Source organism: Staurois parvus, unplaced genomic scaffold, assembly GCF_062004578.1.
Source record: "Staurois parvus isolate SC_StPar_1 unplaced genomic scaffold, SC_StPar_1.0 ptg000183l, whole genome shotgun sequence".
Taxonomy (NCBI): domain Eukaryota; kingdom Metazoa; phylum Chordata; class Amphibia; order Anura; family Ranidae; genus Staurois; species Staurois parvus.
In genome coordinates, this window is record NW_028317979.1 from 1,181,152 (window position 1) to 1,204,684 (window position 23,533).

A 23,533-nucleotide genomic window follows, 5' to 3' on the forward strand; every position below is an offset into this window, starting at 1 on the left:
CGGTTATGATCCAACTTCCTGTTAAAGGGTGACTATGTTCATTCATCACCATATGTAGGAACGTAGCCACCCTCTCTTGCTTCTCCTGGAGATGAACTATGGGATTTACAGTGCTCATTCCAAACAAATGGAAGTGACAACATTCTTTCACAGTAGAGAAGCATAGCCGAACATTTCTTATATGTACTTCTCTTTAGAAGCACAGAAGAACATTGCACACCTGTGACCCAGAGTCAGCTGATAGCAAGCTTGTGCCTTTAAGCAAACAGCTGAGAGCTGGAACAAGCTACTCCTGCCCCCTCCCCCAGCTTGATGATCAAGTGGGCGCTGGGGAGCAGAATAGACCGACCACCACTGCTCTCTACTGTGAGTGGTCATATGATTACTCAGTACCTGGTCTTAGAGCCACCATGGGGCATCTACAGTGTCACATCAATGATGCAGCATAGAGGTGAGTATGTATGTTTGATTTTTGTATGCCCCAAATTTCTTTCATAATCTCTAATACCCATGTCATCAAAGAGGGTAGGGACATAGTTCAACACGTTTTACAGGAGTAGTGAACTGCTTCTTCAGGAGCTGTGGAAGATGTGTATGCATGCAAAAATAAGAACAGCAGGGTGCAATCTGAGTGTAGTATATTAATGTATTTATTGTGGTGAAAAGACAAATGGCAACTCACATAGTGACAGTTAAAATCAGGCTCATTACATATAAAGGGCTTCTGGTGGACAGTCTCATAACAGGGAACCTCAAACCAGGATAGAAACACTGGGTGGATGGATACACCTGCAGGGCCAAGAGAACACAAGGGGGGAGGGGGGGGCCAAACAACGTTCAGAATTAAATGTACTGAGAAAAATTTGTAAATTTCCAACTCACATTAGAAGGAGAAATGACATTTTTTGTATGTAATCTGAGCGGTCGGCTCATGCATCTGGGATGGAGAGTCTTATCCTAAAGTTGCAGCCTGGAACGTCTGGATAACAGCTTACATGAGGAAGTTGAAAACCAACAAGATGGCAGAGGGCTTCTGTGGGATGCGGAGCAGACCGGAAATGACATCACATCAGGGGGGGTGAAGCTATGCATTTCAAGGCTGGCCAAGCCTCTCTCTCAAGTTTCGTGCAGATGGCATCACAAAGAAGTCCTCCACCATCTTGTTGGTTTCCACTTCCTTATCTAAGCAGTCATCCACAGGTGAAAGTAGGACAGCAAAGACTGGTGTGTAGATGGAGCAAGTCAGAGAAGGCCAAGAAGTAACAGAGTCTAGTAACACAGAAGGGTAGTCGAGACAAGCCAGATCACGCACATATAAAGTCCAAATGGTATAGAATCACAGTGGAGAGCGCAGGGTCAGAGAAAGCTTGGTCATACACGGTAATCCACAGAGCAAATACAAGCTGGGTATTTTTCAGATTTCAGTGCTGTCAAACTTTAAATGGCAATTACTTAGTCATGGTAGTATTTAATCACCACTAGGTATTTTTATTTATCGCTATACAAATGAAAAATATATACAATTTTGTAAAGAAATACTCTTTCTTCATAAATTTAGACCAAAATGTATTCTTCTACATTTCTTTGGGAAAATAACTAAAATCAGTGTATATTATTTAATCTATCTGAAAGTTATAATGTCTACAAACTGATATATACATTTGAAAATTGATCAACCCTGATGCACTGATCTAATTTCTTGAGGCCCTAAAATGCCAGGACACTACAAATACCCTCAAAATTACCCCTTTTTTGGAAATCAGACAGTCCAAGGTATCTAGTAAGTTGTAATCTTTTTTTGAAAATTAACAAAAATAAATAAAATGTTTTTTCACAAAATTATCATTGTAACAAGTTATTTCTTACAAAAAGCATAGACATACTCACAACTACACCCCAAAACACATTCTGGTACACCTCCTGATTATGGGGATACCACGTTTGAGACTTTTTCACAGCCTAGATCAGTGGTTGTCAACTCATCAGCTAAAGAAGGCCTCGAATGTGGCCCTTGACATTACCAAAGGGCCTGCCATAATGTTCAATAACTGTAATGCTTTAGAGGATTGTTAGAAAATTGCAGACCTAATAAAGGAAAATGAGGGTCTGGAGATTGTGGAAAGGCTACAATTTTGGCTGGGGATATGCTGCAGAAGACGAAACTGGGAACATGTTACATGATGCTAGTAGAGATCACTGATAGTACCCAAATCAACATTCCCACTACATACTGCTGAGGTCTGAGGGCCACACATCAAATACCCAAGGGCCGCAGGTTGGGCACCAGGGGTCTAGATGCATAGAGTGGCCCAAAATCCAAGGAGAACCTTCAAAGGTCTTAGGTACATAAATTACAAATCTAATTTACTGACTACCTATGACATTTTTGGAGGCCCTGGAGCACCAACACATTGGAAACACAAAATTACCCCATACACAGCAAGGAATTTTCTGAAAGGCATAGTGAATCTTTTGAAAATAAGAAGTATGAGTTTCCATTTTTGTTTACTCCTATTCCTTGTGAGTTGCTAATACATAAAAATCTTTCCAGCCTTCTGAGAAGTGCACCCTGTTAAAATCAAGGTAAATACCTGTGCAAGGGGCTACAGTCTTCTCTGGATTCCTATACCGACAATCGTGCCAGGATCCACTCCCTTTCCTTCTCCTCTGGCTGATGTCATCTTTGGGATGTCTGCTTACTCCTGAGACTTCACACAGCACAGCTCCTCTCCCCCTTCTTCCTCATCTCTCAACAGCACACTGCTTAGATGGGTTCTCTTACAGACACCCTCTGCCTGCACACTGTGTACCTGGATATGCTGCACAGCCATTTTTATCTGGGAACTTCATGGTCAGAGCAGCAAAGCAGGCAGCTGCACAGTGTGTGGATAGAGGCTGTCTGTAAGAGTCAATCTGAACTGTGTGCGAGGAGGAGGGAGGGGGTTAAAGTGGTTCTAAGGGCTCAAGTTTTTTTTACCTTTATGTATTCTATGCATGAAGGTAAAAAACCTTGTGTGCAGCAGCCCCCTCACCGGTCCTTACCTGAGCCCTTTCCAATCCAACGACGTTCACGACAGCCTCTGCTATCTGGGGACTCTTCCTCTTCATTGGCTGAGACAGCAGCAGGAGCCCATTGGCTCCTGCTTCTACCAACCACAGCCAATGAGCCAATGAAGAGAGAATGGGGGGGGGGGGAACGGGGCTGAGCCGCGACTCTATTTGTCTTAAGGACGCATAGAGCAGCGGCTGGGGGACAAGAACGCATCGGTGCTCCCAGGGTGAATGGCTTTCTGTGGGGGCACTACTCGAGGAAGAGGAGTCAGGAGCAGGGATCCAAAAAGAAGAGGATTGGGCTTGTTATGTGCAAAACCACTGCACAGAGCAGGTAAGTATAGACATGTTTGTTATTTAAAATAAAAAAAAAAGAAACAAAGCTTTATTGTCACTTTAAGGGGGAGATGAGCTGTGCTGCCTGTGCCCAGGCTGTGTACAGTACAGGGATGTGCGAAGCAGCTTAATGGGCACAGCATCCATGGATGATGGGGGGCTAGAGCCGTCTAACGCAGGACTAAAGGGGCAACTGCCCCCTGAGCCCGGGCCGCCCATACATGCCAACTGTCACAGAAGTTGCTTTTCCCGCCATGCTCTTGTTCCCTGCATCCCAGAAATCAGAGCCGCAGTCTGGACAGCATACAGCTATTTCCCTCATACGTCACAGATCGCTGTACCAGGATTAGGAATTGCTGTCCAGACACATCGGAACTGGAATCTCCGCCCCCTATACCTCCCCTAATTTGCTCCCCCAACCGTTTTGCTGCAGACCTAAGGAACATCCCGCAGGTGGAGCCTTCTGCTTTCTGCTGCTTGAGTGGGCAGGATGGGGATGTGCCTGACCTCCAGGATTGCACCCGCCTGAAGAATGGTGTGACAGAGCGGAGCAGAGGGAGCCGAGTGAGTGTAGCCAGAGGTAGAATCATCGAGCAGCACATCATGGATTAGTTTGCAGGCACCTCTGTGCTAAGTCTGCCGAGTTACTGCGACTTAGCGTAGAAGTGCTGTTAGCCGACAAATGGGAAGCTTCATGTGGCACGGTGAGAAATTCGGCTCATCAAAGCATTGTCACTGCCCCGTGGTGTGTGCCCTCCTGACCTTCCTGATTTGTGCCCCTCTCCAACCCACTTGGTGTGTGCCTTCCTGACCCCCCCCCCCCCCCAGTGTGTGCTCTCCTGACCCCCATATTAAGCCCTCCTGACCCCCTGGTGTGTGCGCTCCCAGCCCCCATATTAAGCCCCCCCAACCCCTCTGGGGTGTACCCTCCCCAGTGTATGCCCTCTCGATCCCCCCCCTTCCCCGGCGTGTGCCTTCCCGATCCCCATACTTCACCCTCCTGATGTTTGCCCTCCCGACTCCCATATTATGCCCTCCTGACCCCCCTGTACTTTTCCCTCACTCCCTGCACTGTGCCCTGCGCTCTCCTGCCCCCCTTTACTGTGCCATGCTGACCCCTCCACACTGTGCCCTCTTGACCCCCTTTCCTCTGCCCTTCTGATCCCTGTACACTGCTCTACATTCCACTGATCCTTGTCATGTCAACTCCTGTCCTCTGCCCTGCAGATTCCCCTGTTTTCTGCCCCACTGTTCCCTGTACACTGTTCTACATCCTACTGACCTCTCTACGCTGCCCTACATCTTACCAACCTCTGTACACTGCTCCACATCCTACCGGCCATTGTACACTGCCCTACGTCCTACCAACCTCTGTACATTGCTGTACATACTACTGACCTCTGTACACTGCTCTACATACTACTGACCCCTATACACTGCCCTACAGCCTACTGACCTCTGCATGCTGCCCTACATCCTAAGGCTAGGTTCATACCGGAGAGGGTTTGCGGCCCATTCATTTGTACAGGCTGCTGTGCCTGCATTTTACACAAAAACAAATGGTGGCTGCACCTTTCAAAATGCAGTCGCAGGGAAATCCCATGGTGCCTTTGCACCACGGGATTTCCCTGTGATTCACACAACTGCAACCACCCGCTACAGAGTGAACCTAGCCTACCCATAAACGCTCCTAAACTCTTGCCACTATGAGCATTTTTCTGCTGCTTTTTCTGTCAGAAGTATTGGTATTTCTTCTGCTCCTAGTCTGCATGTACTCCTAAGGCTGACTACATTTATATTTTTATAGTGACATTTGTGTTATTTGCTAATTTTTGCTTTCCTTATTTTTCATTAGAAAGTGAAAAAAAAAGACCCAGACCCATAGTATTATCTCATTGGTACAGTCTCCCTGGCTTGTAGTGTAATATAACAAAAATTAAAATTATTGCCCTTCACTAAACTCAAGTTCAACTAGTCATTCCTTAGGACTGGTGACCAAAATTGAAAAACATATTCCAGATGAGCATGAACCAGCGGTAACCTTTAGCAACCAATCAGTGAGCAGTAATGATGTGCTGTAACCTCTGGCAACCAATTAGTAAGTGGTAATGATAAGCAGTAAACTATAACAACCAATCAGTAAGCGGTAACAATAAGCAACTAATCAGCAGTAATGATGTGCAGTAACCTCTAGCAATCAATTAGTGAACAGTAAGGATGTGCAGTAACCTTTGGTAGTTAGCCTGGACCAGTTCTTTATGTTTACATTATTAAAATCTATGTGTGTGTATGTTTTTTGGGATGTTGGGGTGGAGAGTGAAACTGCATGGGGTGGGGGCAAGAAAAATGTTCGCCCAGGGTCCAATCAAAATTAAAGACGGCCCTGTGGGGGGCACATCCCTCTCCAAAATCTCCCCCTAGATCCAACCTTGTCTACACCACGCATGTATTTTTCCACTTGTTTATAGTTCAGGTGCGTGTCTGTTAAGTAGGTACAGCCACATCTCCCAGTGGAGGAGGGACAGAAAGAGAAGGTGTATTGCTGAAGTTGTAGCAGCCGCCCCCTCAAAATTTTCAAACAGCAAATGGACTGTTACTGGGACCTACATGACAGATGAAGTGCCCCAGCTGGAAAACCAAAAGGAATGAGGAAATAAAAAAACAACTGATTCATGATTATGGTATTATTTGTTAATTATTTAGCTCATCCCATACTTTAAAGTGGTAGTAAACTCTACAGAAAAAGAAAATCTCCCTGCAAAGTAATGTCATAATATGCTAGTATGCATTCCATAATAGCACATTATGAAAGACTTACCTTAAAACGAAGCCCTCTAGCAGAGCACTGTCACCACTGACAGGGCTTCCATCTTCACCCAGTCTCAGCGGCTTCGGCACAGAACTCTGAAAGAACAGCATACCTGTGACGTCATCGGCTGCAGGGACACTGAATATCTTCTAAACGGTGCATGTTTAGGAAATATTCCTCGTACCTACAGGCAAGCTTTATTATAAGCTTACATGTAGGTACACGTGTCCACTCGCAGTTTACTACCACTTTAATACTCATTTAATAAGATACTTCTAACACACAGCATAAGCATACTTATAATTATACCCCAAAGCACATTTTGCTACTCCTCCTAAGTATGCCGATACCACATGAATTAAACTCTTTCAGTGCTAAAACACAGAGGGGCAAAAAATCCAAGGAGCCCTTTCTGTTGTTCCAGGAGCATAAATTATGCATCTAATTTCCTGACTACCTTTTTGGAGAGCCTGGTGAACTTGGATAGTGGAAATGCCCACATTTGGGAAACAAATATCCCACTTTTTGTTTAGAGGCATGGTAAGTCTTTGGAAGACTTCGCATTTTCCAAACTTTTGTGGTAAAAAAAAATTTGAGTAAAAAAAGAAAATGTTTGTTTTTTTTTTTTTTTTACACAAAGTTGTTAATTAATAAGATACTTCTAACACACAGCACAGGCATACTTAAATTACACCCCAAAACACATTCTGATATGCCTTCTTAGTATGGAGAATCCACATGTGTAAAACTTTTTCAGCATCTGAACTGATTATGTACCAAACATTGTATCTGGTGTAACACACAAATCAACCAATTGTGTCAATTCCCTGACCTCTTGTACAGAGGCAACCAGTACTGGCCTCTGTACAAAAGGTCAGAGAATATAGCTTAGTGTAGTGTCATTATAAAACAAGAGTTTTGTTTTGTTTAGGCTTTATTCCTTTATTTCACCTGGTGAACCCCACACTGACAACCAGCGGGTTGAAGAAAAAAAAAAAACCCCACAGATCTAAGCATGACCTGCTGAATTTTGATTCCTGTGAACCCAGCTTAACACCACCCTCCCCCAAGATTGATAATGCAGCTGTCCAAAGAGGTCTGTTTTACTACTTTAACCAGAATGCAGACACCCTAAAGCTGGCCATACATGGATGAAAATTTTGATCTGTGTATAGCCCTCTGTTCAACAGAAGCCAGTCGTTAGACCAGCTTCTGTTGAAGGTCCTGCTGGAAAACCAACATTCGATCAACGCATTTAGCCAATGGGCTGCAGCACTGATCAGTATTTTCTGACAGCGGGTGAGTCCTGCTTTCAGGATACAAAGACACAGTGGTGAGGATTTTCCCATCCATATTGAGTATGTAGATGGAGAAAGCTGTTCATTTTTTTTTTCATTCAGCTGGCCAGGAAAATGAAATTCTTGTTCTTCCTTTCTTCAGCTCAGCACGCTGGGTTTTCTTGGCTTACAGGAATAGGGCCCAAACTAAATTGACAGGAGCCGCTCAAGGCTTCACCAGGTCCTCTCATGTAGCAACTGCTTGGAGTGCAGACAAGGACAGAGCTTGTCCCAGCTCTAGACATCTAATGGAAAAGTCCTGGAAGTCTCACATCTCTGCAAAAACCCATAAGGTGTATGACAGTCTCAGTCCAGAAGCGGGTTCCCTATAACTAAGCTCTGTGGGTGGAGTGAAATGCATTGAGGGAGTGGCCTGGTTAGAGCTTGGGCTGAGGCGGTCATAAACTTTATGGGGTTTTGCAGAGATGTGAGACTTCCATGACTTTTCCCTTTTTCATTAATGGATGGGGAGTGAAACTCAACTATATTCCATGACTTTGGAGTTTACATTACATTATGTATACATATACAAAACTCAGCATAAATGAGTAAACACCTTTTGAAAAGTAAAAATTGAATCAATATCTCAAAGAACACAAGAACAATTTCCACAATTTTGCCAAAACTGAGTTTTATAGAACATTTGTTTAGCTCATTACATGAATGTAAGGTTAATTATATAACTTGGATTACAAAATCTTCAGTTTTACTCAAATTAGTTGATGCAAAAATGAACACACCCCACAACAAAAACTACTACATCTAGTATTTTGTATGATCTCCATGATTTGTAAGGACAGCACCAAGTCTTCTAGGCATGGAATGAATAAGTCAGCGACATACTGCAACATGATTCTTTTTCCATTCTTCAAGAATGACCTCTTTTAGAGCCTGGATGCTGGATCGAGAGTAATGCTCAACTTGTCTCTTCAGTATTTCCCATAGGTGTTTGATTAGGATCAGATCAGGAGACATACTTAATTACTAATAAACACAGCGCATTACAAAATAAAGTCCTTATATCTAGTGCTTCGTGCTACAATGCAGTGTCACATGCTCTGAAGAAAATTCCAAAATGAATAGCCCATGCCTTGAAACTAATTTCAACCACATAGTGCTCAGTGATCCCTCCGCTGTGCACTCCACACTCACCAGATGTGGTGGACTCCTAGCTTTATGGGCTAATGGTTTGATCTGTCAATATATTCATGTAGATAACTCATATAGTTAATGCAATACTATTAGGCTACTCAAAAGACTCCTGGAAAATAGGACACTGATATCTCAGGAGTCCAAAGGAATCACCTGATGACATAATCACCTAGGCGGCCAGGACCCGAAGTGCTGGCAAATTGCATTAATAATTTTGACTCTTAAGCCCATAAAGCTAGGAGTTCACCATGTCTGATGAGTGTGGAGTGCACAGGGGAGGGATCACTGAGCACGTGGTTGAAATTTGTTTCAAGGCACAGGATATTTATTTTGGATTTTTCTTAGAGCATGTGACACTGTATTGGAGCACATGAGCACATGAGCACAAAGCACTAAATATAAGGACTTTATTTTTTAATGCACCATTAGTAATTGTTATATATTAGTGTAATTCAGTTTTGAGCAGCAGCATTCTTTAACACAAATTTGTTTAGTTGGCACAATAATTTTAGTCACAAATTGTTTGGTGTATGGTAGCGTGGGATATTTGTTGATTAGGAGACATACTTGGCCACTGAATCACTTTCACCCTGTTCTTCTTTAGAAATGCAACAGTGGCCTTAGATGTGTGTTTTGGATCATTGTAATCTTGAAAAAGTGCACGATGATCAAGTTAATGGTGTGATGGTAGCATCTTCTTTCAATATAGAGCAGTACATCTGTCAATTGATGATACCATCAATGAAATGCAGCTCCACAACACCAGCAGCACTTATGTAGCTCCACAGAAGGACACTGCCACCACGTTTCACTGTAGGCACCATGCATTTTTCTTTGTACTCCTCACCTTTGCGACAACATACAGTTTTGAAGCAATCAGTTCCAAAAACATTTCTCTTGGTCCCAGTAGTGTTCTTTTTCAGCATGGGCCCTGGCAAATTCTAGGCGGGCTTTTTTGTGCATAAGCTTTAGGAGAGGCCTCCTTCGTGGACAACACCCATGCATACCATTCCTCTGCAGTGTACACCGTATTGTGTCACGGGAAACAATCACCCCAGTTTGTTCTTTAGCTAACTGCAGTAAACATGGCAATTTTCTTCAACCCTTCTCATCAGAAGACACTCCTTTTGAGGTCTTAACTTCTGTGGACAGCCTGAACGTCTGTGTGAGATGGTTGCAGTACCATATTTGTTAAATTTTTGTATCACTTTTGCTACAGTATACTGGCTGATAAGTAAAGCTTTGCTGATCTTCTTGTAGCTTTCACCTTTTTTGCGTAAAGAAATTATTTTCTTTCTCAGGTCTTGTGACATTTCTCTTCCAGGTGGTGTCATTGTTGACAGCATGAAAAGGGAAGGGGTTTTCTTTGTTATGTAACACCCTTTTATAATCAACTGTCTGCTGGACACCTGTTTAATGAATAATTAGACTCACCTTGTTAATTAAGATTTTGTTGTCTAAAATTTTGCTTTGTTCCAAAGACTTTTATTGGGGTGTATTTATTTTGCAATGTGGTCTTGAATGAATGTTAGGAAAAATACTGTCTTATGTTGGCAAATTAATAAATCTTGTTCGCAATTAATGACCCACATTTGCGGGAGTATTCTGTAGTATAGTGTCCCATAGAAAACATTGATTCTGAAAAGAAAGTAAAGGTTTTCTGCCAAACCTGTTGGGTGTACTCATTTATGCTTAGCCATGGGGGGGGGGGGGTGGTCAGCAGAAATCTGAGTTTCCAGCTCAGTTAGGCCACACTATGCGCTCATGCCTAGTCAGTTTGTGATAGGAAAGCAGAGGGACTGGCAGGAACACTGGGGATTTCAAACAAAGAAAGCAATACAAAGAAAACAGGATACATTTTCATACAAGTACATGGTACAGCAAGTACATATCAGGAGTAGGAAATTTTGAGTTTACATATTCTTTAAGCTTCAGGAACCATGTAGTCCAAAATAAATAGCATACTTACCAGTGGCTTGGGGATCCCATTGACTTTGGCACTTTCAAAAGAACAGATTTTGTCTTCACTCATCTTATCTGTTTCAGCAAGTACATAGTGAATTGGTGAATATGATGTGGACAAACTGCTTAGTAGTCTCAGGATTTCAGTTGTATGGCCACCTGAAAGGTCGACAAAAATAGAAGCTGCAGAAAATTGTATACAGACATTCTACGATATATTATTATAATGTGCATAAAAAATAAAAAAAAAGTCCAAAATCCGATGTGATGTATTAGATTTCAGTAGACTCCTGGTGGTTCAAGTTCAACTCTAGTCAGGATGATAATCACCAATAAACAAATAATCTCAGGTTTAGGTGTGCTTGTTCTTACTATGACTGTGACCTACAAGTAGTATTTGCAATAAAAGTTTATTTTTACCAAAATGCTTGTTCCTAACCACAGCACTTTGTATATAGGCATATGGATTAAACAAAACTACATGTTGTATAAGGGCTAGATAGTATTATTTTGTTTTTCTTCTTTTTCATGAGACATCCAAAAATTAAAAAGCAGACTTTAAAAGAAACCTGTACTGAAAAAAACAAAAAACAAAATGTGAGTTGCAACTGCTGACTTCCCATTTACCAAATCTAGACATCTGGCTGTGATGCCAATCCAACAGCTTCAGTGATTTCCAAGGCACTGACCCAGAACAAATCAGTATTCTGATATCATCTGCAGATTTGTTCTGATTCGGAATGCAAAAATCTGCCTTTTCCCGGAAGTAGCTGGCAATGGCAGACCACTTCTCTTAGGTTTGGTTCTCATATATGAATTCTGCATTTGATGCTTTCTCCAGTGCTTTTTGCAGTTTATTTTGTGTTTTTCTACATGCATTTTTACCATGTATTGAGTTTTGTGCAGCTTTTTTTTTTGTTAAAGCGAAATTTTCTTATTGCTGGACAGAATAAAAATGCATAATGCGGCAAAAACGTTCCATGCATTTCAGCAGCTTCTCTATTAAGCTCTATTAACATACTGCTTTTTGCTTTTAAAAAAAGTCTCTGAACCTTTCCAAAAATGCAGCTGCTCAAAAAAGCATAGATGTAAACATGTCCTATAGGAAACCTTGTTAAATGGGCTGTAGTGCATTTCTGCAAAGAGCACTAAAAAAAGCATTGGTGTGAATGGAGCCTTAGTACAGCTTTCCCTGACTGCTGCTCCTAACAAAGACTCCAGACCTTGGGATCGTCTTGCCAATATTCTTATTATGTTTCCCTGCACCGTAACTAATCTGCCTTATGTCAACCAAGAACTGATGGAATCACCCCACTAATTATTCCAGTTACTCCTTTATAGAGTCCAGCATTAGTAATCTAGTGGCACTCGCTGACTCCAAGTATGGCAAAAAAAAAAATCACAAATGGTATTAATTACCCAAAGGCTACTGAACTAGACAAGGAACTCTCTCAAACAAAAAAAAGTTGTTCCCCCCCAAAGTAGAGTGGAGAGGGATCAGTATCCCTGTTCGGGTTTTACAGGCAATTATATCTCTACTAGAGAGATCCCCCACTTTCTGTCCAGGTCCAGTCTTTATCAGTGGACACAAACACATAGTGATGGCGAATCTCCCCAATAGAGACACAGATAGAGGCACTTATTCTAAAAGAAAATTGGCTGGGTTCCACTCTAAGCTGCCCCCACATGCACAGGTTGTGTTTTAAGATATCCCCTCTAGAGGGGCGGAGCCTGAACATGGCGGCAATGTAGGAGCTCGTGGACGGAGCTCCGTGGTCTGACCTCCCCAGGCCTCCAAGCTTATCCCCTGGAGTATGTTAGAGCCTAGCGGTGGGGGACTTACCCGGTCTGACGGCTCCCGGCGGAGGAGAGACTGATGCGGGTGAGGGAAAGGAGAGGAGCGGCTGGCGATTGAGGAGGAGAGAGTCCCTGGACGCTGGGAGACGAGAGGGGCCGGCGCGATCACGTGACCGGCCGCAAAGCACCTCTGGGAGACCGGGAAGCCGGCCGGCCGGCGTTTTGTGGAGAGAGAGCAGCGCTGACCTGTTTGCCGGGGGCCGATACACTCTCACACTCTCCCACTTTTCCCCCTACCCCCCTAGTAACCCTGGAGCCTAAAAGTAGGAGAAAGGAGGACTATTGAGACCTGGACAAGGAGTCTGAAGAGACCCTGGGGAGTTCCCCCCCCATGAACAGACCCTCAGAGGAATTGACCGAAAAGGCACTCACTGGAAGAAGACATAGGAGGAGGGTGAGTGACACTTATGAATAGCATTTTTTTGAAGATCTATCATGCTGACCTCTAAAAAGTGTGTATAAGAACGGGGGACCCCTAGAGACTGTATAAAAAGTGGAAGAGGTACGCAAAGAGAAGAGGAGAGGCTCGGGGAGAAGAAGGGGAAGAGGGGGGAAGGAGGAGGAGGAGGAGAAGAGAAGGAGAAAAAACCAGCAGGGGGACAGAGCAGAGACTTGAAAGATTTAAGAAATAATTTCCCGCCCTACCCACAAACTTACAAAGGACCATAAGAAGGATAAGTGCCACAGAGAAAAATGAAAAACAAAAATGTAAAAGGAAGTGGGCTTAAAGGGTCCCAGACTGGCACAATTAAAAAATATACATCCCAAGGAAACGTAACCCCAGAAAGACCTCAGAGCAGATCTGAAAAAGGAGAAGCAGACCTTAGTATGGAAAGAAGCCCTAGAGTATCAATGGGCCCGGACACTAGTAACCAGCAAATACCAGGCAATATAGAGGCGGAAAAAGACCTACAAATACCTAATAAAAAGGAAATGGCAGAAATGTTTAAAGAACTGGAGAAAACAATAAAACAAGAAATGGTAAACATTCGCAGTGATCTGGGGCACCTCTTGGAGAGAATTGAGGAAACGGAGGAGAAAGTTAAAGGTCAGACCCAGGCTATCTCTGAACTTGAAAAAGAACTAATTAATATAGGGAAAGTCCAAGAAAAACTGTTATATAAGGCTGAGATACAAGAAAATAAAGATAGGAAAAGAAACATCTTGATACGTGGGGTTTCAGAAGACCTAAAGGGAGAAAGCTTGCAAGAGGTGGTTTGCAAAATATTTAACACTATAACAGACAGCTCTGAAATGGAAAGCTCTAAAATAGAAGGAACCTTTAGAAAAGGGAAAATCTTGAGAAACCAGGGGAAAGAAAGGCCGAGAGATATAATTGTCAAATTTTATGAATTTCGGGATAAAGAAAAAATCTGGAAGAAGACTAAGGGAAAATCAGTAATTAAGTATGAAGGAGGAGACATACAGATATATGCGGATCTGGCGCCAGAGACTTTGTGGAGAAGGAGAATTTTGAGACCCCTATTGAAAAGGTTGAAAGAACAAAAGGTGCAATATAGATGGGGGACTCCCGAATGCCTAATAGGATGGAAAAATGGGACTACAGCATACCTTAGGTTTCCAGAAGATATGAAAAATTTTTGTGACAGTTTAAAAATTCAAAGAATGGAAATCCCTGGCTGGGAAGAAGAACGATGAGAAAGTAGAACGAAGAGAAAAGAGGACTGGAAATTTGTGAGGGGGAGGAGGTGGAGGGGGCGAGAGGGATGGAGGAAGAGAGAGGTGTGTGTTTTTTTTTGTTTTTTTTTTTTTTTTTTTTTATCTCCTTCTTCTCCTCTCGCCACCTACCCCCACTCTATTGCCTCTGTTATGGATTTTTTTCTTCTTTTTTTTTCATTTTTTCTCTCTCTCTCTCTTTTCTGCCGGTGATAATATCCAGGTGGGGCTTGGGAGGTTATGGGGAGGTTAGTCAAGGGGAAAGTCGTCCATGGACGGAGTTTTAGCCCAAGGATCAAATCAAAGGTGGATTTTTAATCCATAAATGATTAGTAGGCAAATGTTAGGCCTAAAAAGAGGGGGGAGGGGAAATGGGAGAGGGAGGTTGTTTTCTTTGCAAAATAAAAGATGATATAAAAACAAGTGAGAAGGGAGAAGGAGAGAGAAATAAAAAATATAGATGGAGGAGAAAAGAGGAAATTTAAGGAAGATGGAAGAGATTCAGTTTATAACATATAACATAAATGGGTTGAACTGTCCCGGGAAAAGATATAGATTATTTAAAGAATTACATCATAGAGAAGCCTCAGTGATATTTTTACAGGAGACACATCTTGAGATAAGCTCAAATGTTAGACTGAGGTCTAAAAAATACCCAACATGGTACTATGCAGATTCCCCGGTTAAAAGAGCAAAAGGGGTAGCAATAGGCCTGGCAAAGAACGTTAGGTTTGAGTTGGAAGATAGAAAAACAGACCCAGATGGGAGATTTTTGTTCTTAAGGGGCAAGTTACAGGAGATCGAGTGTACACTGGCCAACATCTACTGCCCTAATAAAAAACCGGAGGAGTATCTGAAAAAGGTGTTGAGGAAGTTGATGGACTTTAAAAAAGGACGTTTGATCCTGGCAGGGGACTTTAACTTTTGTATGGACCCACAAAGGGATGCCACCTCCCATATAAAGACAGAAGGAACTAAGGCCCTGAAATTATTGAAAAAAGAATTACACATAAGTCAACTGGTAGATGCCTGGAGAATTACACACACGCAAGATAGAGATTACACTTTTTTCTCAAATATGCACAAGAGATATTCAAGATTAGATTATATATTAATAGAACATCAATTAATCGACCACCTGACCCAGGTAGATATAGAGACAATAACTTTATCAGACCACGCTCCAGTTACTATGAAAATGGAATGGGGGAGAAGGAAAAACGGAGGGCTGGGATGGAAATTGAATGAGACACTTTTAGTGGAAAGGGAAATAGTTCAGAAAATAGGGGAGGAGATCGAACGCTTTTTTGAGGAGAATGAGACAGGGGAGGTGTCAACAGCCACAGTGTGGGAGGCTCACAAAGCTTATATAAGAGGAATATTAATGGCGATTGGGGCTAGAAAGAAAAAAGAAAGAAGGGAGAAAATGAATGAGCTCTTAGAAGAAATAGATAAATTAGAACAAATACATAAGAATAGAATAACAAAAGAAATAGAGCTGAAGTTAAAAAAACAGAAGGAAGAACTGAAAGAAATGATAGAAGAGGAGAGGAGAAAAGTATATAATAGAGTTCTAAGTGAGAGATATAGATGGGGAGAAAGACCTGGAAAGTATCTGATGAGAGCCCTGAGGAAAAAGAAAAATAGAAATTATATAGAAAAAATAAAAGATGCTAAAGGAAACATGAAACACTCAAATAAAGATATCACCAAAGCCTTCATAGAATATTACAGGAAACTGTACAATATAAGCCCCTTGGAAAGTTCAGAAACTATAGACAGTGAGAAAAACCAGAAAAGAAAGAAATATTTGGAAATGGCTAGGTTATTAAAATTAAGTGAGGACCAACTAAACTCCCTAGACGCAGATATCTCACAGGAAGAAATAAAACTAGCATTAAAGGGGACAGTGTCGGGGAAAAGCCCAGGCCCAGATGGTTATACAGTGAGATACTATAAAAAATTTAGTGAAATCTTAGTACCAAAACTCAAAAACTACATGAATGCACTAGGTGGAGAGATGGAAGTAAGAAGAGAATCATTACAAGCCCAACTCGTGCTCATTCAGAAAGAGGGAAAAGATCCCTCTCAGTGTTCGAGCTATAGACCTATTTCACTACTGAACACAGACACTAAGTTGTACGCAAAGGTCCTAGCAAATAGATTGAAAGAGCTAATGCCTGGATGGATACATGAGGATCAGGTGGGCTTTGTTCCAGGGAGGGAAGGAAAAGATAATGGGGTACGATCATTGATGCTAATCCAAAAGAGTAAAAAGGGAAAAGAACCGGCGGTACTACTGTCTATAGATGCTGAAAAAGCGTTTGATAGGGTAAATTGGAGATTCATGATGGATACTCTGGAAGCTTTGGGAATCGGGCCTAGGATGAGAGAATGGATAGGAAAGCTGTACAGATACCCCTCGGTGGTCATTGGGGTAAATGGGGAGAGGTCAGAACCCATTGAGATGTCAAACGGAACAAGACAGGGATGCCCACTATCTCCATTGCTGTATGTTATATCTCTAGAACCTCTACTATCAACAATAAGACTGAATAGAGACGTAAAGGGAATCCGAATAGGAGATACGGAACACAAAGTTGCTGCCTTCGCAGACGACTTGTTGTTCTATGTAGGAAACCCCAGGATAACACTTCCAAACTTAATGAAGTCACTAAAGGAGTACGGAGAACTATCAAATTTAAAGATAAATCCAACAAAAACGGAGATTCTAAATATAAACATCTTAAAAAACGAAAAAGAAAGGATACAAAAAGAATTTCCCTTTAAATGGAAAGATAGAGATATAAAATATCTAGGAGTAAAACTCACAGCCTCACATAAACATCTATATAAACTAAACTATATTACACTGATAAATGAGATTAGAGATGAATTAAAAAGATTGGAGGGAGGAACCCCGACATGGATGGGCCGTATTAATCTGGTAAAAATGGTAATATTACCAAAAATCATATATAGATATCAAATGATCCCAATTAAACTCCCAGAGATTTTCTTTAAAATAATTAAGAAATTGATAACAAGATACATATGGAGGAATAAAAAACCAAGACTGTCATACGAACTGCTAAGTAGGAGGAAAGAAAGAGGGGGTTTAGGGCTCCCAGACTTTAAAAGATATTACAAAGCGGTAATACTGGCAAGAACCATAGATTGGATATTTAATAATAAAAAAAGCTGGGTGAGAATAGAGAATGAACTCAGCGGAATAGACTTGGGAAGAATGATATGGGTACCAACACAGTATAGGGGTTTAAATGACAATGTAAATACATACACTTTGAATGTTTTAAAGATTTGGGATAACTTACACAGAAGTATGAAATGGACTTTTAATTCTACACTGATTCCACTAAAAAATACAGAGTTTTTCCCCCCAGGTAGAGAAGAAATAGGAGGGAAGTGGTTTAAAAAAGATAAGGTGCAATTGGGAGATATCTTGGTGGGAGATGAAATAGGAGCATATGGCGAATTGAAAAAAAAAGAGGGAGAGATTTTCACTAAATTAGACGAATGGCGGTATTTCCAATTGAGGTGTTTTGTCGGAAGTTTGCCAAGACCTTTAAGGACAAGAGACAATTGGAACTTGTTTGAAAAGACATTGGGAACACAAGGTGATGGGAAACACGGGACTGCTAGAATTTATAAAATACTCACTGAACTAGACACAAACACGAAACCAACATATTTAACAAAATGGGAAATGGATATGGGAGTTGTGATAGATGAGGAAAAGCAGAGGAGAATGTATAGATTAACTCACGAAAACGTCTCTATGAGAGAAGTAGAAATGAACTATAAGTGTTTGACAAGATGGCACATTTCACCAGTAGTAGAAAATAAGATGTGTGGAGAGAGTACACCGCTGTGTTGGAGGGGATGTGGAGAAATAGGCACAATATACCATATATGGTGGGGATGCCCAAAAATCCAGATATTCTGGACAACAATAATCCACTTAATAAGAAAATTGACAGAAATAGATATAAATCTAGACCCAGAAGTATGTATTTTGCACATCACGGATATAACGGTAAATAAATATAAAAAATCAGGGATATGGAACTATATAAATGCTGCAAAAGCCCTGATACCCAAGTTCTGGAGGCAAATAGAGGCACCAAAGGAAGAGGACTGGATTGAAAGAGTTGAGCAGATTAAAAAGATGGAAAGGCTGTGCCATACCCAAGAAGATAAGATGGAGGTTTATCATGGGAAATGGGAGAACTGGGAAAAAGCCAGATTATATATGAGGTGTAGGAAAGAATAAAGATAACAACAGAAAAATTCCACTTGTTGATATAAGAAGTCGTAGAGAAAAGATAGAATAGGCAGAGGGGACATAGGGTGGGGGGTGGAGAAGGGGGGAAGAGGTTGCATAGAGTATATAAAGTAGAAATGTTGGTTAATATAATATTATAGAATATATTTTATATATATATATATATTTATATTGTGATGATGAAATGTAATTAAAATGGAAAATTAATAAATATTTGAATTATAAAAAAAAAAAAAGATATCCCCTCTATGTCTAGTTCTGCTCCATGTACATGCCAAGTTGTTCACAAATAAATGGGAGACGTGGGATAGGGATATAAATGATGGTATCAGTCCAAGATCAGTGGCTGTCCATGCAAGCAGGTATTTCTTGTTTACACTGCATGTGAATAAACATCTCACATCACATAACACGTCATACATTTCTTTTATGGCTTTTAGGCTTTCCATTTACTTGGTGCAACTGAACCCTGCATAGAGAACTAAGGCATATTACAAACACAGCATGCAAAGCAGAATTTATTTCTATTTTATCACACATTTCCCTTTTTAAAAGCACTGACAAGTCATATATTTTCAAACTTGTAACCAACTAATATTGTATGTAAAACCTACTTCAGGCCATGGACATCATACATTGCGTTAAAACCATGAACATTAACCAGCTCAGTACAGGACACTTTCAAACTCTTCCTGACCAGCCCAATTTTCAGCTTTCAGTTCTCTCACACTTTTAATGACAATTATTCAGTCATGCAACGCTGTACACAATTTACATTTTTATCTTTTTTGAGACTATACAGGTGAAACTTGAAAAATTAGAATATCGTGCAAAAGTTCATTTATTTCAGTAATGCAACTTAAAAGGTGAAACTAATATATGAGATAGACTCATTACATGCAAAGCAAGATAGTTCAAGCTGTGATTTGACATAATTGTGATGATTATGGCTTATAGCTCATGAAAACCCCAAATCCACAATCTCAGAAAATTAGAATATTACATGCAATCAATAAAACAAGGATTGTACATAGAACAATATCGGACCTCTGAAAAGTATAAGCATGCATATGTACTCAGTACTTGGTTTGGGCCCATTTTGCAGAAATTACTGCCTCAATGCGGCGTGGCATGGAATCTATCAGCCTGTGGCACTGCTGAGGTGTTATGGAAGACCAGGATGCTTCAATAGCGGCCTTCAGCTCTTCTGCATTGTTCGGTCTCATGTCTCTCATCTTTCTCTTGGCAATGCCCCATAGATTCTCTATGGGGTTCAAGTCAGGCGAGTTTGCTGGCCAATCAAGCACAGTAATCCCACGGTCCATGAACCAGGTTTTGGCGCTTTTGGCAGTGTGGGCAGGTGCCAAGTCCAGCTGGAAAATGAAGCCAGCATCCCCATAAAGCTCGTCTGTGGAAGGAAGCATGAAGTGCTCCAAAATCTCCTGGTAGACGGCTGCGTTGACCCTGGACTTAATGAAGCACAGTGGACCAACACCAGCAGATGACATGGCTCCCCAAATCAACACAGACTGTGGAAACTTCACACTGGACTTCAAGCACCTTGCAGTGTGTGCCTATCCATTCTTCCTCCATACTCTGGGTCCTTGGTTTCCAAATGAGAAGCAAAAGTTGCTCTCATCAGAAAAGAGGACTTTGGACCACTAAGCAACAGACCAGGTCTGTTTTTCTTCAGCCCAGGTAAGATGCTTCTGACGTTGTTTGTTGTTTAGGAGCGGCTTGACAAGAGGAATACAACATTTGAAGCCCATGTCCACGATCCGTCTGTATGTGGTGGCTCTTGATGCACTGACTCCAGCCTCAGTCCACTCCTTGTGAAAGTACCCAACACTTTTGAATGGCCTTTTCCTGACAATCCTCTCCAGGCTGCGGTCATCCCTGTTGCTTGTGCACCTTTTTCTTCCACACTTTTCCCTTCCACATAACTTTCTATTAATGTGCTTTGATACAGCACTTTGGGAACATCCAACTTCTTTTGCAATTACCTTTTGAAGCTTTCCCTCCTTATGGAAGGTGTCAATAATGGTTTTCTCCACAACTGTCAGGTCAGCAGTCTTTCCCAAGATTGTGATTCCTACTGAACCAGACTGAGAGACCATTTAAAGACTCAGGAACCCTTTACAGGTGTTATGGCTTAATTAGCTGATTAGAGTGGGACACTTTGAGCCTAGAATATTGCACCTTTTCACACTATTCTAATTTTCTGAGATTGTGGATTTGGGGTTTTCATGAGCTGCAAGCCATAATCATCACAATTATGACAAATCACAGCTTGAACCATCTTGCTTTGCATGTAATGAGCCTAACTCATATATTATTTTCACCTTTTAAGTTGCATTACTGAAATAAATGAACTTTTGCAAGATATTCTAATTTTTCGAGTTTCACCTGTAGATAGAGTTTCTTTTGGTGGTATTTAATCACCACTGGGTTTTTATTTTTTGCTAAATAAATGAATAGAAGACCAAACATTTAAAAAAAAAAAATGTTTTCTTAATTTCTATTATAACATTTTGCAAATAATCTTTTTTCATAAATTTAGGCCAACATGGATTCTGCTACATTTCTTTTGTCAAAATAAACCAAATCAGTTTATATTATTTAGTCTGTAGGAAAGTTACAAACTATATGGGACATATATGTGAAAATTGATTGATTCGGATGTACTAATGGCCTTACTCATTTCTTGAGACCCAAAAATGCCAGGACAGTATGAATATCTCCCAAATGACCCCTTTTTGGAAAGTAGACAGTCCAACAGTAAGAGGCATGGTGAAGTTGTAATGTTTTGGAAAATGAAAACATTTACAAACTTGGGGGGGTTTCACAATTTATTTATTTTTTGCATACTGTCACCAGTGCAGTAGAGCATCATCAGGGACACTGACTGATGACAGTATGTAAAAAATAAAGTAATTTTTTTTTTTTTAAATGGAAAACTTTTTTTTTTAATTATATTTTTTTTCTTTTTAATAATTTTTTACATACTGTGAGGAGCAATACAGTGTTATCTTAGTGACAGTGTACTACTCTGGGGAGGTTAACAGGATTTTTTTTTACACACTCTGATTGCTTAGATCCTTGATATTAACTATTATAAGAAATCCTTTTTTACGAATGGCATCAATTCATCCACCATGTACTATTGAGAAGCTGTGATTGGTCACAGCTATCACATGGTACAGATGCACTGTGATTGGACACGTGATCACTGTGGCCAATCACAGAATTCAACACAATAATACACAATAAATGGCTAGGAATGAAAGACTGGGCATACAGTCGCAGAGGGGAGGGTATTGACCTACGTGAGTTTTCTACTGGAGTGCAAAACAGCAGTTGAACACAGCCCCCTGATCATGTCCTCTCTGCTTTTTCACAGGTAAATGCTGTTCTGTGATCTCCACCTTAAACTGTCTCCCTGCTAAGCACTGAGTTTCTGCACAACTCAGAATAATTTGACCTATATCTTTTTGTCTGTTTGTGGTGATTGATTCTTACCTCCTTTGCCTTTCTGTGATCAGATAACCAATCATCTTTTATGACTCTGGCCTGTGTCTGGTCTGGTTTTGACCAACCTCCCCCCAAATTCATGTGATCCTTATTTCCTAATTGATCATCTCCCTACAAATTTAGACCAACTTATGGGGGAGGTCACAGACGGGGGCATTGTCCTGCGTGAGTGCAAAACAGCAGTTGAAAAAAGCAGTGCATTTTCTGCTGGAGTGCAAAACAGCAGTTGAACAAAGCAGTGCATTTTCTGCTGGAGTGCAAAACAGCAGTTGAACAAAGCAGTGCATTTTCTGCTGGAGTGCAAAACTGCAGTTTAACAAAGCAGTGCATTTTCTGCTGGAGTGCAAAACAGCAGCTGAACACAGCAGTTTAACTAAAGCAGAATAACTCAAGCTGCAGGAAGATACAACAAAGAACTCTACTGCATGCTGGATGGACTGCAAGCAAACACACTGGTCAATATCTCCTACAAGTCTGATATCTACTCCACGTACCTTTAAAATATGCCCCCTCTACTTCTCCTTTTCATATTACTATCCTCCATTCTCAAAATCTAATTTATTTAATCCTCTGCTCCACCCCAAAGCTTATACATATCATCCTCACTTCTACTGCTCTCCTCACCTCCTGCTAATACTTTACTCACCTGCTGACCCAAGCACCAGGACAGGAAGGTATGTGCATAAGTATACATCCCGCTCCCATCTTACTTTCCTCACCCTCTTTCTCCTAACCTCTGGGGATATCTCCCCAAACCCTGGTCCTCCAGTATCTCACCCTATTACCAGGCACCCTCCTTCCTCTGGGAATAGCCGCAATCCACTCCATTTAATCTTAATCTTTATGCTCCTAAAAACCACCCTCCGTTTTTCATGTGCACTCTGGAATGCCCGCTCTGTCTGTAATAAGCTCACCTCTGTCCATGATCTTTTTGTCTCCCACTAACCTACTAGCAATTACAAAAACCTGGTTTCAAGCATCAGATTCTTATTCTCCCACAACACTTTAATATGGAGGCCTTCTCTGGACTCACCCAGACCCAGTGGACGGAAAGGAGGTGGAGTTAGTTTGCTTCTATCCCCACTGAGCACCTTTCAAGTCCTCCCTAACCCTCCCTCTTTATCCTTCTCTTCTTTCGAGACTCACTGCATTCAGCTGTTTTCTCCCATTTCCCTGAGGATTGCAGTGATCTATCGGCCTCCTGGACCGGTATTGCGCTTTCTTGATGACTTCTCTGCCTGGCTACCCTACTTTCTCTCCTCTGAAATACCCACTATCATTCTTGGAGACTTTAACATCCCCATTAATGTCAACAACCCAGCTACATCCCAACTCCTCAACCTAACCTCATCTTTTGCCTTAACACAATGGACACAGTCCTCCACTCACTCTGATGGGAATACATTAGACCTTGTTTTCTCCCATCGCAGCACTCCCTACAACCTCACAAACACCTTCTTTCCTCTCTCTGATCACAATCTCATCACCTTCACAGTGTCCTCGTCTTCAAACACT

The 23,533-nt window shown here is 41.3% G+C and overlaps 1 protein-coding gene across 1 annotated transcript in view; it reads right to left on the minus strand.

Annotated features, from left to right (window-relative positions):
• ALG14 (ALG14 UDP-N-acetylglucosaminyltransferase subunit) overlaps positions 1-23,533 on the minus strand; it is a 94,676-nt gene that overhangs the window by 66,194 nt on the left and 4,949 nt on the right. The window contains exon 2 of the mRNA XM_089677274.1: positions 10,655-10,806. Within this exon, the coding sequence (XP_089533400.1) occupies positions 10,655-10,806 (152 nt within the window). The remainder of the gene's footprint in view (positions 1-10,654; positions 10,807-23,533) is intronic.